At 43.4% G+C, this 16,868-nt stretch overlaps 1 protein-coding gene across 1 annotated transcript in view; it reads right to left on the bottom strand.

The window, feature by feature from the left end:
* The window catches only part of LOC139657235 (midasin-like), a 30,275-nt gene extending 13,502 nt beyond the window's left edge, over nucleotides 1–16,773 (bottom strand). The window contains exons 1-26 of the mRNA XM_071535000.1: nucleotides 16,703–16,773; nucleotides 15,870–15,993; nucleotides 15,457–15,621; nucleotides 14,246–14,460; nucleotides 13,258–13,645; nucleotides 12,781–12,893; nucleotides 10,998–11,667; nucleotides 10,448–10,609; nucleotides 9,607–9,886; nucleotides 8,656–8,894; nucleotides 8,327–8,422; nucleotides 7,640–7,734; nucleotides 7,224–7,348; nucleotides 6,722–6,877; nucleotides 5,868–5,977; nucleotides 5,671–5,744; nucleotides 5,372–5,555; nucleotides 5,011–5,155; nucleotides 4,750–4,896; nucleotides 4,481–4,607; nucleotides 3,821–3,926; nucleotides 3,298–3,413; nucleotides 2,356–2,763; nucleotides 1,651–1,877; nucleotides 1,006–1,143; nucleotides 545–744 (exon numbers count right to left, since the gene is read on the bottom strand). Of these exons, the coding sequence (XP_071391101.1) occupies nucleotides 545–744; nucleotides 1,006–1,143; nucleotides 1,651–1,877; nucleotides 2,356–2,763; nucleotides 3,298–3,413; nucleotides 3,821–3,926; nucleotides 4,481–4,607; nucleotides 4,750–4,896; nucleotides 5,011–5,155; nucleotides 5,372–5,555; nucleotides 5,671–5,744; nucleotides 5,868–5,977; nucleotides 6,722–6,877; nucleotides 7,224–7,348; nucleotides 7,640–7,734; nucleotides 8,327–8,422; nucleotides 8,656–8,894; nucleotides 9,607–9,886; nucleotides 10,448–10,609; nucleotides 10,998–11,667; nucleotides 12,781–12,893; nucleotides 13,258–13,645; nucleotides 14,246–14,460; nucleotides 15,457–15,621; nucleotides 15,870–15,993; nucleotides 16,703–16,773 (4,881 nt within the window). The remainder of the gene's footprint in view (nucleotides 1–544; nucleotides 745–1,005; nucleotides 1,144–1,650; nucleotides 1,878–2,355; nucleotides 2,764–3,297; nucleotides 3,414–3,820; nucleotides 3,927–4,480; nucleotides 4,608–4,749; nucleotides 4,897–5,010; nucleotides 5,156–5,371; nucleotides 5,556–5,670; nucleotides 5,745–5,867; nucleotides 5,978–6,721; nucleotides 6,878–7,223; nucleotides 7,349–7,639; nucleotides 7,735–8,326; nucleotides 8,423–8,655; nucleotides 8,895–9,606; nucleotides 9,887–10,447; nucleotides 10,610–10,997; nucleotides 11,668–12,780; nucleotides 12,894–13,257; nucleotides 13,646–14,245; nucleotides 14,461–15,456; nucleotides 15,622–15,869; nucleotides 15,994–16,702) is intronic.
* Nucleotides 16,774–16,868: the final 95 nt, after the last annotated feature.

Genomic DNA, 16,868 nt, shown 5'->3' with positions numbered 1-16,868 from the left:
GAAAAGCCCACTTCTCACAGGTCTGGAATATGCTGAATTAGTCATATGTATTATAACAATGTAGAAAACTTGAGTTTACTATATTATGTAATAATTAGTGCATATGCATATTGTATATTGAATGTATATTATTATTACTGTACTAGAGGAGCCTTTGAGTTATAACACATCAGCTATAATAATAAAAAAATACATTTTACAAAATAATATAGCACTTTTTCTCACAGTGCTGCACAATAAAACCGCTGACTCCATTTACACATATAGTTCATTAATGCCTAATGAATGTTCATTAATACTCAAAAAAATACAGAAACTATACTGAACTCCCACAAACAAATTGACAAATTGAGTGTCTTAAATTCCAGTGGATGGAGAATTTTTGTGAGTTTTGATGGTATCGATCAAAAACCCTATCAAACTGCAGATATATTATGGTCATTATTTTGAGCTATGGATCAGTAAAAATCTTACTTATTGCCCCTTTAAAATGAATCGATAAAATCAATTCTAAACTATATATTTCAGAATGTGGAGTCTGTACCTGGAGCTGCTGTGGCGGACAGGCGTCTCTGTGGCTCCCCAGGCGGCCCAGCAGCCTCTCCAGCTCGGCGCTCACCTCACCCAGAGACAGACTCTCCACCTCGGCCTCCAGCTCCTCCTCCAGCAGGCGGCTCAGGTGACCGGGCTTCAGCAGGTCCTCCACAGGCTCCTCCTCCTCCTCCTCCTCCTCTTCATCACTCTCTGGAATGAAAGACAACCATCAATACTGCACATTGTCAGAGTCCTACAAAAACCTGTCATTGTCCGAATGTCAGCCTTTTAGGAAATTAACTACTTATCATTTTGTCCATGGGAATGAATAAACATTTCAATTTTAAGTAAAACTAGCTGGATCTAGCTGGAGCTTGACTTTCTATCCATTTTCTATTCCGTGCTGAAAGCAGCATCACCCGCCTTCATTGCTTCAAGAAGTTGCCGTACATTTTCATCATGGGTTCTCACCTCTCTTGGCGTCTCCATGCTGGTCTCTTCGATGCTCTTGCTCCCTTCTCTTCACAAGCGTCTGGACGGCACACAGCACTGTGTTGATGGTTTTCTCCAGCTCAGCAGAAAACTCTGAGCAGAAGGCTTGCTGGCGGCCTGTTAGGAAAATGAGGAGATGGCAAACTTCAGAACCATATATTCTTTATGTGTTTTTGTCCTGATAAGCAGCCCAAGTGCTGCTTTTTAGTTTACCTCTGTCAAGTACGTAGTAAGTTTTCACCCTTCTTAGTTTGTCAGTTTGTCTGTTTGTCTGTCAATAGAATATCTCAAAAGCTTATAAAATGACTTGGACCAAGGAACAATGGTTACATTTTGGTGGTAGATGTGAGATTTCTACCATTTGACAATTATGGTTTAGCCGTAACTATGAAACTAACAGAGAAAGAGACTTGATTCCAAAACCTTCTAGTTGTTAAATGTATAAATTTGGTGTTTAGAGCTTATCTATGCTTGTACTTCATATGTGTGTGTTGGTAGGCTTATGTGGTTCTGTAAGCATGCATGTAGCCAGTATATGTACGTTATGATCTTTAGTTTTCTGTATGCATCTGCTCTTATTCTGTATATTTTTAACTGCTTTTTAACTAGTCTCTTTACTGTTACCTGTGTGTTGGTGTCCCAGGGAGAGCAGCTGGGTCTTCCAGGTTGTGAATTCGGTGACGTTTGCCTCCACCTCTCCTCTGACGTACTGCAGGCTCTGCTTTATGGCCGGCTGGCTGTCTGCACCGCCGACGCACAGCGCCGGGCTGAAGAGCTGCTCCACGCTGGGCATCTGCGCCGCCACGGCACCCAGCTGGTCGAAGCCAGAGCAGCACATGGTGAAGTGGTTCCTGTGGAGAAAACACACGGTGTAGTTGGCATTGGCTTTGTCTTTTGTCATTGACTACTACCAGTTTTCACTCGCCACTGTAGCCATTTCCAGTCAGACATACACTCTCTGACGTGGTTTCTGGTTTTGTGGCACAAACAAAAGACTGAAAGGAAGCTGGTGAAAGTGCAGAAACAAGACAAGGACAAAAGCATGTTTACATTTCCTAAATACTTGGATTTGTGTATCAGGAAAGTCAATTTGAACTGAGAAAACTGAATTTTAGTATAGTTAAAAGTTAAATTCAATAATAATCACATTCAATTTCAAGCTATTGCATTCAACTTCTAATTGTGCCTTACAAATCACTCTTTTTTAAAATTCCACAGTTCAATATGAGCATGACAAATTCAAATGTATGTGATTCAAATCAATCTCGTGGCACTAATCTCTTTCCATGAGTACAGTGTTTCTTATCAATTATGTTTTCGGGGTGTTACCATGTGTGCAGCGCCCCCTGTGAGGCCTGCAGCGCCACAGCGTCCAGCTCTGTCTTCAGGCTCTGGCTCTGCCTCATCATGTCGTCCACGCGGCGGTTCAGCTCGCACCAGGCGGCGTCTCCCCTCCGCATCAGACACCCGGGCGGCTGCCGCTGCACCGCCAGCGGGGACGGGCACCTCAGGGTGTGCTGCCTGCGGCCGCCCGGCTCCTCGTTCTGCTGCAGGTCCTCGGGGCAGCACTGCAGCAGCCAGGACAGCTGCTGGAGGAGGGTGGCGCACTGGGCGGCCAGCGCCTGGCCCCGGCTCACCCAGACCTGGAGAGAGGCCTGGGGCGGCAGGGTGCTGCCTGGGTCCTCACTCTGGCTTTGGAGGTGGGCCTTCACACCCTGGACAGTGACTGTGAGCCTCCTGGGTGTGGTGATGAGAGTAGAAAAGACAAAAGGTTTTTAAGTATTAGCGTTATTATTAGGGAAACAGGGTGGTGTAAAGAGAATTTCCCTAAGGGGATCAATAAAGTATCACATTACTATTTACTAGGGATGGGACGATATATCACAACATATCACAATATAAAAATGTGACAATACATATCGTGGGGCAGAAAAATGAATCGGACATCACAATTTCACATTGAAATTACATTATTTACACTTTATAATGACATTTATAAAATTTGTTTACACACCCTTTCTAGCAAGACAATGCCATTACTAGAAAGATTTATGGCTCAGAAATAAACATAATTCTGCACAGTCAGACTTTGTTGTCATTGAACTTTTATTTATTACATCAAATCGTGAGCTTCATATCGTGTATCAAATCGTATTGTGAGATAAGCATCCATCCCTACTTTTTACTATTAGATGTAATCAAGACAGCAGAAGCATTTCTACTGTTATCACGGGGTTCAGAAAGTCATAGCGTTGGAAACAGCAGACTGACCTGAGGTGGACCCACTGTTCAGTGAGCTTGGCCAGCCGCCGCCTCTGTCTGAGGAGCAGCTTGAACAGGTGGGAGGAGAAACCTCTGCAGCGCTCAATGTTGCCCAGACCCAGCTCCTACAGAACACACACACACACACACACACACACACACACACACACACACAAACAGTGAGCAATGCCACTTAATAACCCCAATGATAAACTCCTTCCCACCCACTCCTACTTTCTGCTAAAAACAATGCCATGCTTCTATGTAGGTGTCTACCCTAAATAGCACAAAGGAGTGTGACATCAGATCCTGTGTATTGGTAAATGACATTCTTGTTGACATTTCTTCCAACAGTAATAGTATTTGTAAACAACATTTTTATGATATGTCCAGTCTTTGTTGTCCATTTTGTTATCCAGTCTTGTCCCACTGGTCAGTCACCAGTCAGTCTGTATCATAACCTTTACACATAGAGCTGTCAAGGTTTGTCACCTTTATATTATTCACCAGACAGACAGTATGTGTGTCTCACCTTGGCAGCGCTCTGGAGAGCGGTCTGCAAGGCGGTTCTCCTGGCCCATGAGCGGTAAAAGTACTTCTGACATCCGTCCCATGCTGTCATCAACTCCGTAAACAACCTAGAATAAAGAATACCGGAAAAAATTGTGTTTCAGTGCAAAATCAAATAGAATACCCACTCTAGGGCGTCCATTACTAAGAATTTGCCTGGCAGACTCTCATTTGTCAGGCAAAATAAATCATCAAATTAAATTCAATATGCTATCTCATCATTTTAAATTTCCTTTTGTACCTTAAAGCTGCGCTAGGCAAGATTTCTATGTATAATACACCTGTCTTATCAGCCTAAATTACAAAGAGGGGCTGCAAAAGAGAGGAGAGCTTCCCATCTTCCTTAATTGAGACGCAGTAGATTCATCCTATTTGCCTAAATTAAATTCTAAGTTTTCTCCACCTACAAGAGCGATGAATTGAAACCTAAACTTCTTCACACCTTCTTCACACCAAACACTTTCCTAGAATAGATTACTACACAACAGGCATACTTGAACAAAATCTGGCAGTAGTCAAATAAACAAAAATCTCAGTCAGCTGCATGGGAATCTATCCACAGATTAAATCTACAATAATTAAGGCACAGCCCTGATCAACTCTTATTTGTGGTTGTATTTACGTGTTCTCGGCCTTCTCCTGGGTCCTGACAGCAGAGAGGGCGGTGGTCATCTCTAGCGGCTGCATGCAGAGGGTCGTCTCTGGGTCCGCCGTCCTGTTCCACGCCAGGCCTTTACGGTACGACAGACCTGAAGGGATTTTAATAACAAACAGACAGATAGATAGACAGATCGGTAGATAGATCAATAACTATAATAATATTCTTTCCATTTCTTGTAGCTTGAAAACGATGGCATGTCCTTTTATACCACTGGCACTCCAAATACTCACCGATCTCTGTGAGCATCTTGAACAGGTCAGACAGAGCTCTCTGCTTCTGCTGGAGGATGTGTTTGACCTCGGCCTTCTGCTTCTCCTTCTCCGCTGACATGTCGATGGTGAGGCTCTGCAGGTCCCGCAGGTTGCTGATGATCTCACCTGAAAACACGATATTTTTGTTTGACTAAATGCACGGCCCTAATACCAAGTTTTTCACGTTTACCCAGAGCAAAGTCAAAGTGGTTGGCTTTCTTAGCAGGTCGGCTTTCTTACCGGTGAAGATGTCCAGGTCTTCAGCCAGCTCAGGCACAGGGTTTTTCTTCACCAGCTGGACACACATTTTCTTCATCTTCCTGGTCAGAACAGGCAGGCGACCCTGAAGAGATGAAGCCTCAGTGTCCTCCTCGGGGACCTCAGTCTGAAATACACAATTTAGTTTAGTATAATGATGTTAAAACAGACAAAAGAAGTGATAAAATATGGTGACAAAAACCAAAAAGAGGAGACGCAATTACTTATTTGTGTAGGTGAGATATTAAAACCCCAAGAGGCTTAGAAAACACCTCACAAATGTAAAAAACAAACAACAAACAACTGTGCTGTGTGATTTTTTTGTGTTTCATAGTAGTTGTACCTGTAAATCTCTGCCCTTCCCAGGCAGGGTGTTCTTCAGAGCCTGGTGAACCCGGTGGATGGGGGTTTCCTCTGGGTTGGCGTCCACACTGTCCAGGTTGGCGGCACTGCCCTGCTCCACCAGAGCGGGTGCACTGGGACCGCCCAGTGCCGCCTCAAACTTCCTCACAAACTTGAATAGAGTCCTGGGGGCAAAAACATGGGCAGACATTTTTTTTTATTAACATCACAGCTTAAACCCTACAGGGTGAATGTAAAATGTAAGTAAGGTTTAACTCTGCTACAGGCTTCATATCTTACCGATGCGTCTTCTCCACAGACTGCTTGATGGACCAGAAACTGACATCGTTCCACCTGGAGATCTTCACAAAGTCCTGAAGGAGGAGCAGAAGCATCGCACCAATTCACATTACAGTAGAATTTATGAATAAGCTTTGGAATAAGTAGTGGAATGTATTGAAAAAGGAGGATTAAAAAAAAACAAACTGCTTATTCACCTTGAGCTCCTTCTCAATGGGCTGTCTGAGCTGACTGACTTTGGTCTGGATGCATTCAGAGAACTGAGTGTAGTATGTGTGCAGGTTCCACAGGAGACTGGACAAAGGCTCTGTAAAACAAGACAAGAGTAAGCATGTTATCCCCTGCATGAATGATGCAAGTCAAGGCTCAAATGGCTTCATTATGAAAACACATAACTGAAAACGTTTGATAGACCAGAAACTGACATCTTTCCACCAGGAGATTTACACAAAAGTCCTAAGGAGGAGGATGCAGCGCTCCCTCATGGCCAATAAATAACAAATATGTCACCTTGTTTTGACCTGTAATTATAGTATGCACATTTATTAACACTTTAGAACTTGAGCTTTGTAAAACATACTAGTCTCGTCCCTATTTTCCATCGTAAAGCACATCTTTACGAAATACTTTACGTCCCGCTCTTCCCCCTGAATCACATCCCTCGCTTCCCATCTTCCTCCTCTACTTGCTTTAACAGCCTCTCGGCAACTTTTATTATCTATTATACAAGATCATTCTAGAGTCACAGGATTATTTTGTAACATCTATTGTTAGGATGCTGTGAGTCTGATGCTTCACTACAAGGATAAGAATATCAGCTAAATGCCTAAAATGTAAATGTAAATGTGACCCAACATGGGAAAACAAGCATATTATGGGATTTTTTATTTTGTTTTACCTAGATTAATAATCAGAACTTTAAAATGGCATATTACATAAAAGGGATCAGTAAATTACGTTGTATGAATTATTCATTCTTGACCTAAAAAGTGCATTTTGATCAAACTTTTCCTGATGTAACATGAGTTAAATGAGGAGGGTGAAGCCAGACCTTGTCCCGGCTGGCTGGGGACCAGGAGGAGGTGGCAGTGGAAGCTGAGCAGCATGGCCAGCCGGGTGTGGAACTCTCCCAGGGTGGAGCCCTCCATGAAGGCCTGCAGGGTGGAGGACACCGAGGACAGGGAGAGGCGCTCCCCCTCCTCCTCGTCTGGAGAACACATGCAAAACAGCAACAGGGAGGCGGGGTTAAAGGGGCAATCCTGGCGTTTTGAGTTTTGTTTTGTCAGACATCGTTTAAGTTTAAATGTGTCCTTGCTTTTTCCATTTCACATTTATCTACAATTCAAAATACCAACGGAAGTGTTTAGCTAACTAGTAAAAGATTGATTTCAAGTTCCTAATAAGGTAAGCCATGTCATTGTACAACATTAGATTGTTGGATTTAGGTTATGCATATTGTTTGTTGCACTTCTTGGCTGTAAGTGGGCTTATTCTTTTGTTGAGGATGTAATGTTAGCATAGTAGGTAACATTAACTAGCACTAAGCTAGTTACCCGCATTGGCGTCCATCCTGTGTTCCTCCAGATATCTCTCAATCAGCTGGTAGATGGAGAACCAGTGTTTGGTTGATTTCTCAGTGTGCCGCTTCATGGCGTTGTCCAGACTGCTGGACCAACAACTACCATACAAACAGGAGAGAAACAGAGCATTTACATTACACACAGTGGTAGAGATAATAGCTCATATCCTGGTTAAGGTTAAGGTCTTATTCACAATACGTTTTCTATGCATCTTTACATCAAGCAGATATTCCTGCATACATGCACAAAAAGAACATTTTGATTATTATCATGGAAACTGAGCTTGTGCAGACAGTGCAACTCAATGATAGCATGACTGTCCTGATGTCCAATGTTCAATATCTAAAAAGATAATATAAGATTGGATTTAAAGCTCCACTGTTTCTTACCTGAGCTCCAGTTTGCGCCACTGGATAATGAGCTGGGTGACTGGTTCCAGTTCCTTCCGTAGAGACACTGAGCGACTGGCGTTATTCTCCCAGTCCTGACCAGAGCAGAGGAGGATAGAGTTAACACCAATAGATTTGTGTCTAAAATGATGCTGCCTTGAGAGGACTGAGACTTTCTCTCTTGGCCTCCAGTGATTCAGTTTTGATTAACTAGAACAAAACTTTCTGCTAAGCAATATATTCCCAATCTCTGCTGGAATTGTTTGTTGCCTTGCAAAGCCTTGTAATAAATATTCTAACAGGAAACACTGAGAACATAAAACACATATAAACCAACAAAAAAAAACACATCAATTTTGGAGGGTGAGATTCCAGGAGGGTTTTTTTTAAACTTCCTAAATAAGGAACTGTGCAGAATCCCTGACCTACAAATCCAGTTGACATTCACAGAAACAGTTTCCTATTATTCAAACTGAGTAAATTCTAAACATTAGCATCCTCAACCCCGTAACACTTTACTAAATTAGGTACAAAACGTTGTATCCACATGTAACGCAATTAATGCAATAGCTAGAAAACAAAACAAACACTAAAAATCATAATGTCTCTTTGTCAATAACGCGCAGATATGAAATACACTGCTGTCATCATGCATGGCACATCAAGCATCCTTGCAGTAGATCTCACCTGAGCTTTACTGAGCAGGATCTCCATGCCGTTAAGGAACTTGGCCAGTGGGCTGGCCAGACTGAAGGCCATGATCCTCTCCATCACCACAGTCAGCTGGGAAAGAACAAGCAGAGATTTCAGATTGCAGCAACGCATGTCAAACGTCCTCTTCTCAGGTAAAAGCCCAAAGTTTCGTAACCCAATCTCATCAGTACTCACTGCTCAGGATGGGAATAGATGTAATCAGGGCACCTATTCTTAAAAGTTCCTTGTTTTATTTTCTCAAATCCGCAAAAGTGGAAACGCTGCTAAAATATATATATATATAAAAAAATAAAAAAATTCACCTGTACTAGAGCTGGGTGTTCTGGCCACTCGTCCAGCCTCTGCTTGACCGCTACACTCAGCTGCTCCAGGACAGGAAGACAGAGCCGGGCCTCGCTCATGTTGTGCTGCTGGTAGAAGTCGTAAGGCCCTTCGGCCCGGACAGCCAGGCCGTCCGGACCGGCCGAGCCCTGGACGGTGTTCTGCAGGAGGGCAGCGAGGAGCAGCTGGCAGCCGGTGAGCTGCTGGTCCAGGTCTGAATCTGAGGGAGGGATGGAAGAGCAGTTGGTGTTGATGAAATATCATAATACAACACCTAATTTTTCAAAGGAATAATCCACCTTCCATCTACAGTTTAAAGGAATAATGCATTGTCTGTTTTGCTACTCTCTATCACCAATTGATACAACACAGTAGTGGTACAAGCTACACCCAGTTCATGGAAGCTTTACATTGGCTGTTCTAAACACCCGGAGTCAGGTAGGTCTTTCCTTTTCTGCGTAAAATCCTCTGGCCAACAGCGGTTTATTTGTAATAAATAGTAGAACTGGGTAGTTAGCATGAGCAGTGATAGCCACCATGGCTGAACAGACAAAGAAAAGAGAAACTCAAACTTCATCAGCAGAAAATGCAAGCTCCGCTCACACTGTTTGATTGACAGCTGATCCCTGGCAATAAATAGAATTTTCTGTTGAAGTGAGAAACTATGTCACTTGTGTTCTATTTTTTTGATGCAAGGGTAGAATTAATTAAAACCTTTCCAAACATTTGTTTTAGAAGAATCTCATATGAATGTTTATTATTATCATCATATTATTATCATCATCATGTTACCTCTCCCTCCGAGACAAATTTCCATTCTATTACATTTGAAATGATGATGATCTACTGACCGAAATGCTTTAGTTTTTGCACTAGTTTGGTCACTTTTGCATCTTATGTAAATAAATAGGTGAAAGCACAACAATACTGACCCATCAGGTGATAGAAGCGTGACATCACAGGTGCGGCGATCTGATAGGAGGAGACCAGGGCTTTGATGTGCTCTTTGCTGTGATTGGCCGGAGCTGTGCTTTGGTACCAGAGGGACTGGGCGTATCCCAGACAGAGGCGCTGATGGACCTGGACCACTGTGTTCATGCCGGCTGCGGTCAGGAAGCTGCTCTCACTGGACTCCTCATGCAGCTCCTCCTCCTCCAGCTTTGCGTCTGCCGGGCCCTCCAGGCTCGGCTGGGAGGTGATGTCTGCAAAGTCCTGCATGGAAAAAATTTTTTCTCTTCTTTCTCTGTATTTTTTAATCATTGGATTTGAATAACTTTTTAATTTTAGTATTTTTTAGCATTTAATTTGTGTGCAAATAAACAAAACTAAATTAAGGAAAACAGATAGGAAGCTAGAATCCTTCCCAGCTTCCAATGTAAAAAATTGTGGCGCTATGGGTCTTTGGTGCCAAAATGCATCATCCCTACAAGTTTCGTCAAAATTGGACTGGTGGTGTCTGAGATACAGTATCACATTTGACTTACAAATTTTGACCTTTAATTATAGCGCCTTTATTAGACTGATCAGTGCAGTCTTTTAAACACTGGAACCCAGTGCCAAGATGCATAATCCCCCCCAAGTTTCGCCAAAATCAGACCGGTGGTGGCTGAGATATCACCAGAAATATCATGTTTGATGGATGGAGGGACACAGCCCGACCCATAGTTATCTTATCTTATAAGAATATAAGATTATAAAAAATTATAATGATTCTTGTGTGTTTCTCCTGGCTGCAATCAAATTTCTCCTGGTTCGACAATAAAGACTTCATACCTTGTTGAACTGAGGGAAGTGTCGTCTGAAGTCCCTCTCCTCCTCCTCTTCCTCGGTCAGGCCGGACCCGTGCAGCCGGCTGCGGTTGCGGTACAGACTGGCCTCCAGCTGCTCTTTCTCTCTCCTACGCCTCTCCTGCTCGTCCCACTCGTTCACCAGAGCCTGAAGAAGGCATCACAGTACAGTCAGACACAGCAACATTCATTCATTCATTCACTTTGGAAAATCTATTATTCTATTATACTAATTTTCAGTTTGTATCTTGAAGTATCTTAAACGTATCTTATCCTACTGTTGTCTTACATTGTATGCGTTTATCAATTAATTTTATTCTTGTCTTCTTTTCATTGTAAAGCACTTTGTAAATGTGTTAAAAGTGCTCTATAAATAAGGTTATATTATTATTATTATTATTATTGTACATTATTGTGCATAAACACAATAAAACGGGACACACAAAATGACATTGGGGGTAGATAATGGTAAATCAGCAAGATGTCACACATCTGTCCCAGAAATCCATTACTCTAGGTGTAAACAAAGCTCTTACCTGACAGATGTGCCTGAAGAGGTTGCGTGTCTCCTCGCTGAACTCGCCTGTGGACAGAGAATGGCACTGCACATAGAGCAGAGCGTTCAGGAGCAGCGTGGAAGACTGTGGGACGACGTGCTCAGGATCCTGCAGGGGCAGCAGCTTCACCAGGCCCCGCAGGACGTCCATGCACGTCCTGGAGCACAAGAAGTCGGCGCGGGCCAGGTAGGAGGGCAGGCTGGGCGTCAGGGAGGGGAAGGCCAGCAGGCAGGACACCAGCTCGGGCAGGCCGGGCACGGGCGTGAGCGAGGCCGCCACCTGGGACGCCACCAACCGCATGCCGTGCCGGAGCTGCAGGATGCCGGTCCGCAGAGGCCCGACCACGTCCGGGTACAAGGGGTAATCCTCCAGCAGCCTCAGGGAGAAGCGATGCTGCGAGGTCTGCCACACGGCCTCCTCCTTCAGCAGGCCCTGGATCGCAGAGCGTGATTTGGAGGAGGACCCCTGCAGGGCCTTCAGCAGGTGGGACAGCAGGTCTTCCACGGCGGACGCCTGGCCGATGCTGCACAGGTAGTGCTGCAGCTCCTGGAACAGCCGGCCGTACTGGGGGTCATGGGGGCGACAGGCTTGCTTCCTGGAGAGCTCGGCTATCTGCTCCTTCACCTGCTGCATACGGATCCAGAGGTACCTGCCGCCACATAAGAGACACAGGAGTTGAAGACACTCATCTGGTCACAGCTGAACAACAACATCAACAAAATTCCTCTTAATCCTTCTCCAGACAGAATCAGTATAAAGTACAGTTTAAATCAGTATAAAGTACAGTTTAAAGCCTACTGTACTCCACTCTATACAAGCCCACCTGTGGTGCAGTTATAGTAAAGCAAAAATGAGAAAGCTTCAGGTGGCATTTAATGATGCATTCAGAATCTTGCTTAAGCTCCGAAGATGGACAAGTGCAAGTCATATGTTTGTGACTAGCAATGCTCCCACCTTTCATGCTGTGTTGAGGAATTTCATGTATAAATTTATGTGTTGGCTAATGGATAAAAAAAATGTAATCATAATGGCTTTAACTGAGCCTACACAAAGTGACACAAGGTATTATTCTTGTTTTTGGAAACATTGGAACAAATGTCTGTATGTGTTTTAATCACTTGTGGACTTGTGAACTGCCGTGATCTTGTACATATTTCTGTGCTGTTTTGTCCTCGTATTTTACTTTTTATATTTCTCTTTCTTTGCTGATATGGACCTACAGTATGTGTCTGAAATAAAGTTAAATTGAAAAAGTATTACCAGGGGAGGTCTGGTGATTGGTAATTATTACCTCAGGACCAATCATCCATCAATCAACCAATCATTTTTTTTCAATTCAATGAGGCTTTACTGGCATGATCATATAAAGTACAGTACTGCCAAAACACATTCCTAAGGTCAAAAACAGTGTAACAAGTAAGAATAAGAATGATTAGGTCTATTAAGATTAAAATAACAACCACAAACCATGGAAAGTAACAGTTATAAAACATGGAACATCAAAGGTGAAGCAGTGTTGGGGTAAAGCAACATCACTGTTTGCTGTACTGTGGGTGACATTGCGTGACACAATCGCATGGGGGTCTGGCTGACTGACTGAATTACTCGATTACTAATGTGCAAGGGCAAAACCAAATTACCGACCTTCTCTGGTGATACGAATGCTGTCCAGAGAGGACTTCAGGTCATTTTTGAATTACATAGTGCCAATGGCTCTCAACTGAGGCTTGGTCAAATGGGTTTCTTGGCGGCTGGTTCTCACCTGATTCGAGGGTGCTGGAAGCCATCAGTGGTGCTGCTCTCCTCCAGCGCCGCTCCGGTCATCAGCTGAGATGACAGGCTGCGTCCTCTCCACTCCTCCTGCAGCAAAGCCAGCTGGGAAGAGACAGAGAGGGACATTGTCACACATTTCTCTCAAGTTACATCCCACAAACCTGCCTGGTTAAATGACAGATGTTATAAGATATCAGCCAATATCCATGTCAGTTGTGAAGTTGTGAATTAAGACCAAATGTACTACCTTCTGCTAGATATGCTTTGCCAATATACATAAAAAAATTAAATAAAATAAAAAACAAAGGAGATTTTTCCTCAGAAGAGTAGTAGACATTAGACATAGTTCTTTCTGAATACGAGAAAGGGACTGTGCAAGTTGTGTGAAAAATGGTATCTATAGTGTGAAGATTCATAGTTAAGATAAAAGCACAGTGGGGAAAAAACAGCAAAAAGAGCTGCTCACCTCTTCCTGAGCATAGTTGAGCTTGTAGGCCCTCTTCACAGCTGGGTCAAAGATAGTCTGCGGTGTCCACACTTTGATCTGCAGCAAGCCCATGTTGACCCAAAACACTCCGGAGCGGGCCAGCTGGTTGGTGCCCTGGACCTTGTTCTGGACGTACTGCTGCAGGCAGGTGACGCAGGCCTCCACGAGGCCCTCGGGGAGCAGGTTGGGAGGCAGGAAGTCTCTTAGGGCCGTCTGGATCTCCTGGGCAGCTATCAGAGGGTCCTGGTCCTCCACCAGGCTCTCACAGCTCTCCATGTAGCCCTCCTGCAGGCTGGGAGGCAGCAGGTCGGCCATGCTCTGAAGCTGCCTGCGCAGCACCATGCCCTGGAGCCTGAAGTCTGTCCCCCTGAGAGGCAGAGGAGATCAAAGAGGAGACATGGGGTGATTATCAAATCCAAGATTAGCAAGAGTAGCAGAATGTCTTGAGAATCACAGCAAGTATTTGAAAGTCAATTTAGTGTACTTTTCTGTAGCTGAATTGAATTTCAAAACAGCCAATTATTAAGGTAAACAATCAATATGCCTTGATCAGAAGGTCTGTTCTTATTTGTGTACTCCTATACATAGATACATAATTCTGATGTGGCTATGAAATAATTCTTCTGAAACACTAGGATGACTGCCAATAGAATTCCACTCAGGTCCGCATTCAATAAATGACTATAGATTTATTAATGGATTTCAAAAAGGCCTAAATTTGAATATTATGTTGAAAGCTGAATAGTGCCTGAGCAATATGACGAACAGCTCAGCACATTTTCAAGTTGAAGAATATATAAAATATTTGAAATTACGGTGTGAAGTTATATAAAATGTGTAGACGTGTATTTGGACTGAACTACTCCACACTTGTTTCAGACTTTCCAGACTTCTGTAGGAGTCCTGCCATAGTCTAAAATCTCTGCCTGCTAAACTAGGGGAGTATGACTTCCTCTTTGTAATCTACCTGAATTCAGCCAGGGCAGGGATGGCCATATTGTCCCACAGCACAGCAGTAATGTCCTGCAGCTGCTGTATCCTCTCCCTCCACTCCCCCAGGGTGACGTGGGAGGAGGAGAGGAGCGCCGTCCCCGAGGGATCCCATCGACCTCCGGTGTCGCTGCTGCTCAGCACTCCCAGCATGCACCGCGACCACACTGCTTTACTCAGCAAGGCGGGACCCTGAAGAGGACATGGACAGTGTTCACAGGTCTTCGTTCACAATTTATTAAATCACCAGGAACTTGGTTGAGTCTCAAGGGGGGAGAATCAGGGGACTGACTTCAATACAGTGACATCAGAGAAAGAAATATAATCCTGCACACTGTCTACACTTGCATGCAATGTTTCGGTCATAGGACAAACCTGATGAATGCAAGTGTAAATGGTGTGCGGGATTGTATTTCTTTCTCAGTATTTATTTCTTAGTATCAGTATCTTTCTCAGTATCTACTCAGTATCTGCATACAAAAGGTCTTTTAAGTTGTGAGTATCTTTGAAAAGGTAAGGCACACTTAATCGTATACTGGTTGACAGTGTCACCAGTCTGAGAGTGACTACTCAATACCAAGAAGTAACGCCGCTTGATTCTGTGTTTCCTTTAAGGGGGTAAAGACAGCTTTCTATTTTACTTGATTTGATTATTTTAATGCAATGCATTTTGCTTGTTCTTTTATATGAATTTTATCTTTTTATCTGTCTTTTATCTGCCTTCTATTGATGTAAAGCAATTTGAGCTGCATGTTGTGTATGAAAGGTGCTATACAAATAAAGGTTATTATTACCTTTTTGGTTTTTGTCCAAAGCAACTGTCACTCAAATCTTTTTTCTTTATAATACAGTGACACCAAAAAGATACACATCAAATTATCCTCTGCAGACTGTCAGTAATCCTAGGTAAAAGATGCTACATGTAGCATTTTGCTTCCTGTCTCTAAGAGAATGTTACTACTTGTCCACTGTCCCCCTCGCTAGCATCACTGTGTTTGTTTGTTTGGAAGAGCAAGAAGAAGAATAAGACCCGATAAAAAGATTGCATAACAGCCAATATGTGCTCACGAGGTAACCTAACTGAAATATAATTTTGTATTACTTGCAAAGTAAAAATGGCATACAATTTCATACACAGTGAATCCTATGCTAATCTTATTTAAAACAAGATATATTTATGGCCTATACCATGTTATCTGCTCCGTGGTGCGACTTGGAAGCCACTGGGGTTTCAGGACACAGGGGGTCCCACTTCAGCCAGCGGTCGGGGTCAGAGGTCACACTGCTGGTCCACAGGGCAGCCAGGGCCTCCGACACCAGCTCACACCACACAAACTGCAGCTCCTCCGTTGGCTAGGAGAGGAAAGGCATCACTAAGTACGTTTGTGGTTATAAAAAATTACTTTCAACCCAAGACTTTGCCTAAGTTGTGTTTGTATTCTATTGCTTTCACACTTTTTATGTAAAAAATACACCCGTCTTATTAGCCTAAATTGTGAGGTTATTATTATTACATGACAAAATAAGATCTTATATTTCATGACATATTGCATACTATCAAACCCAAATAGTGCAGGAAATCAAAGACTGTCCCTACTGACCCTTTCGCTGCTGAGCAGGAACCAGAGCGGCTGCAGCTGGCTGACGTTCATCGGTGTGGACTGAAGGCAGAAGCGAAGATGTCTGGACAGCTCCCGACGCAGGCTGTCCTCGGCCTCCTGGTCACTGTGGAGGAACAGGAATAGTTCACAAAACAGTCTATTGATGTCAGATGTTTCAGATAGGGCTCCAAAAATGTGTTCAAATGTTGTTTGGGGGGGGGCAAGAGGTGGGTTAGTGGGGGAAGGATTTCAGTTGTATGCAGTTTTGTGTTTGTTGCATGAATGGGATTGTATTCAGAAAAATAAGAACATAGTAGAAATAGTTGATTACATTAGATAGACAGGTATAAAGATAGATCAATAGACTGATGAATCAATAGATTGATGGGTAGATGGATAAGGAGCACACACAAGAAAAAGTATGTTCCCTGCTGTTTTTAAAGTCACAATAAATGACTTTTTCACCTTGTTAACTAATTTTCCATGCCATAATATACACCTATTTAACAATAAATGCCCCTAAAAATACACAATTTTTATTTACTATTAAAATACCATTACTTTTACTTGCTGAAAAACAGTGTATCGTTAATGGTGACCTGCTGTCATGCTGTACCAGTAGGCGTAAATAAAAATTTCAACCAATAAAAATCACAGATTTTTTAACAAATAATAATAAAAAAGCCTCTCTCTCCCTAACTGATATCCCATCGGTTTACACTTTTGAATGATCCAACTTCACGTTATGTCCCGCCCCCACATCCTCTTTCAACATCAAATTAAGGAAGCCCGACGCTCTCAAAATGCAGTTTCACTGGGACTTCAGGCTTTACCCCTGTGTGAGGGCCAGCTGCAGCAGGTCTGTGCTGAGCCGGAGCTGGTTGAGCACAGCCAGTTCCTCCATCAGGGGCCACAGCTGGGCCCGGCGGCTGAGCTGCTGCAGCTCCTCCCTGGCCAGGTGGATGCCGTCTCCTGGCTCCTCCCCCCCGGACATGGTGC

This window comes from Centroberyx affinis, unplaced genomic scaffold (assembly GCF_046629955.1).
Source record: "Centroberyx affinis isolate AG114_WGS23_722 - 3 ecotype Tasmania unplaced genomic scaffold, CSIRO-AGI_Caff_v1 ptg002643l_1, whole genome shotgun sequence".
Taxonomy (NCBI): domain Eukaryota; kingdom Metazoa; phylum Chordata; class Actinopteri; order Beryciformes; family Berycidae; genus Centroberyx; species Centroberyx affinis.
Note: the sequence above shows the minus strand (reverse complement) of the source record. Positions and strands in the feature narration are given on the sequence as shown.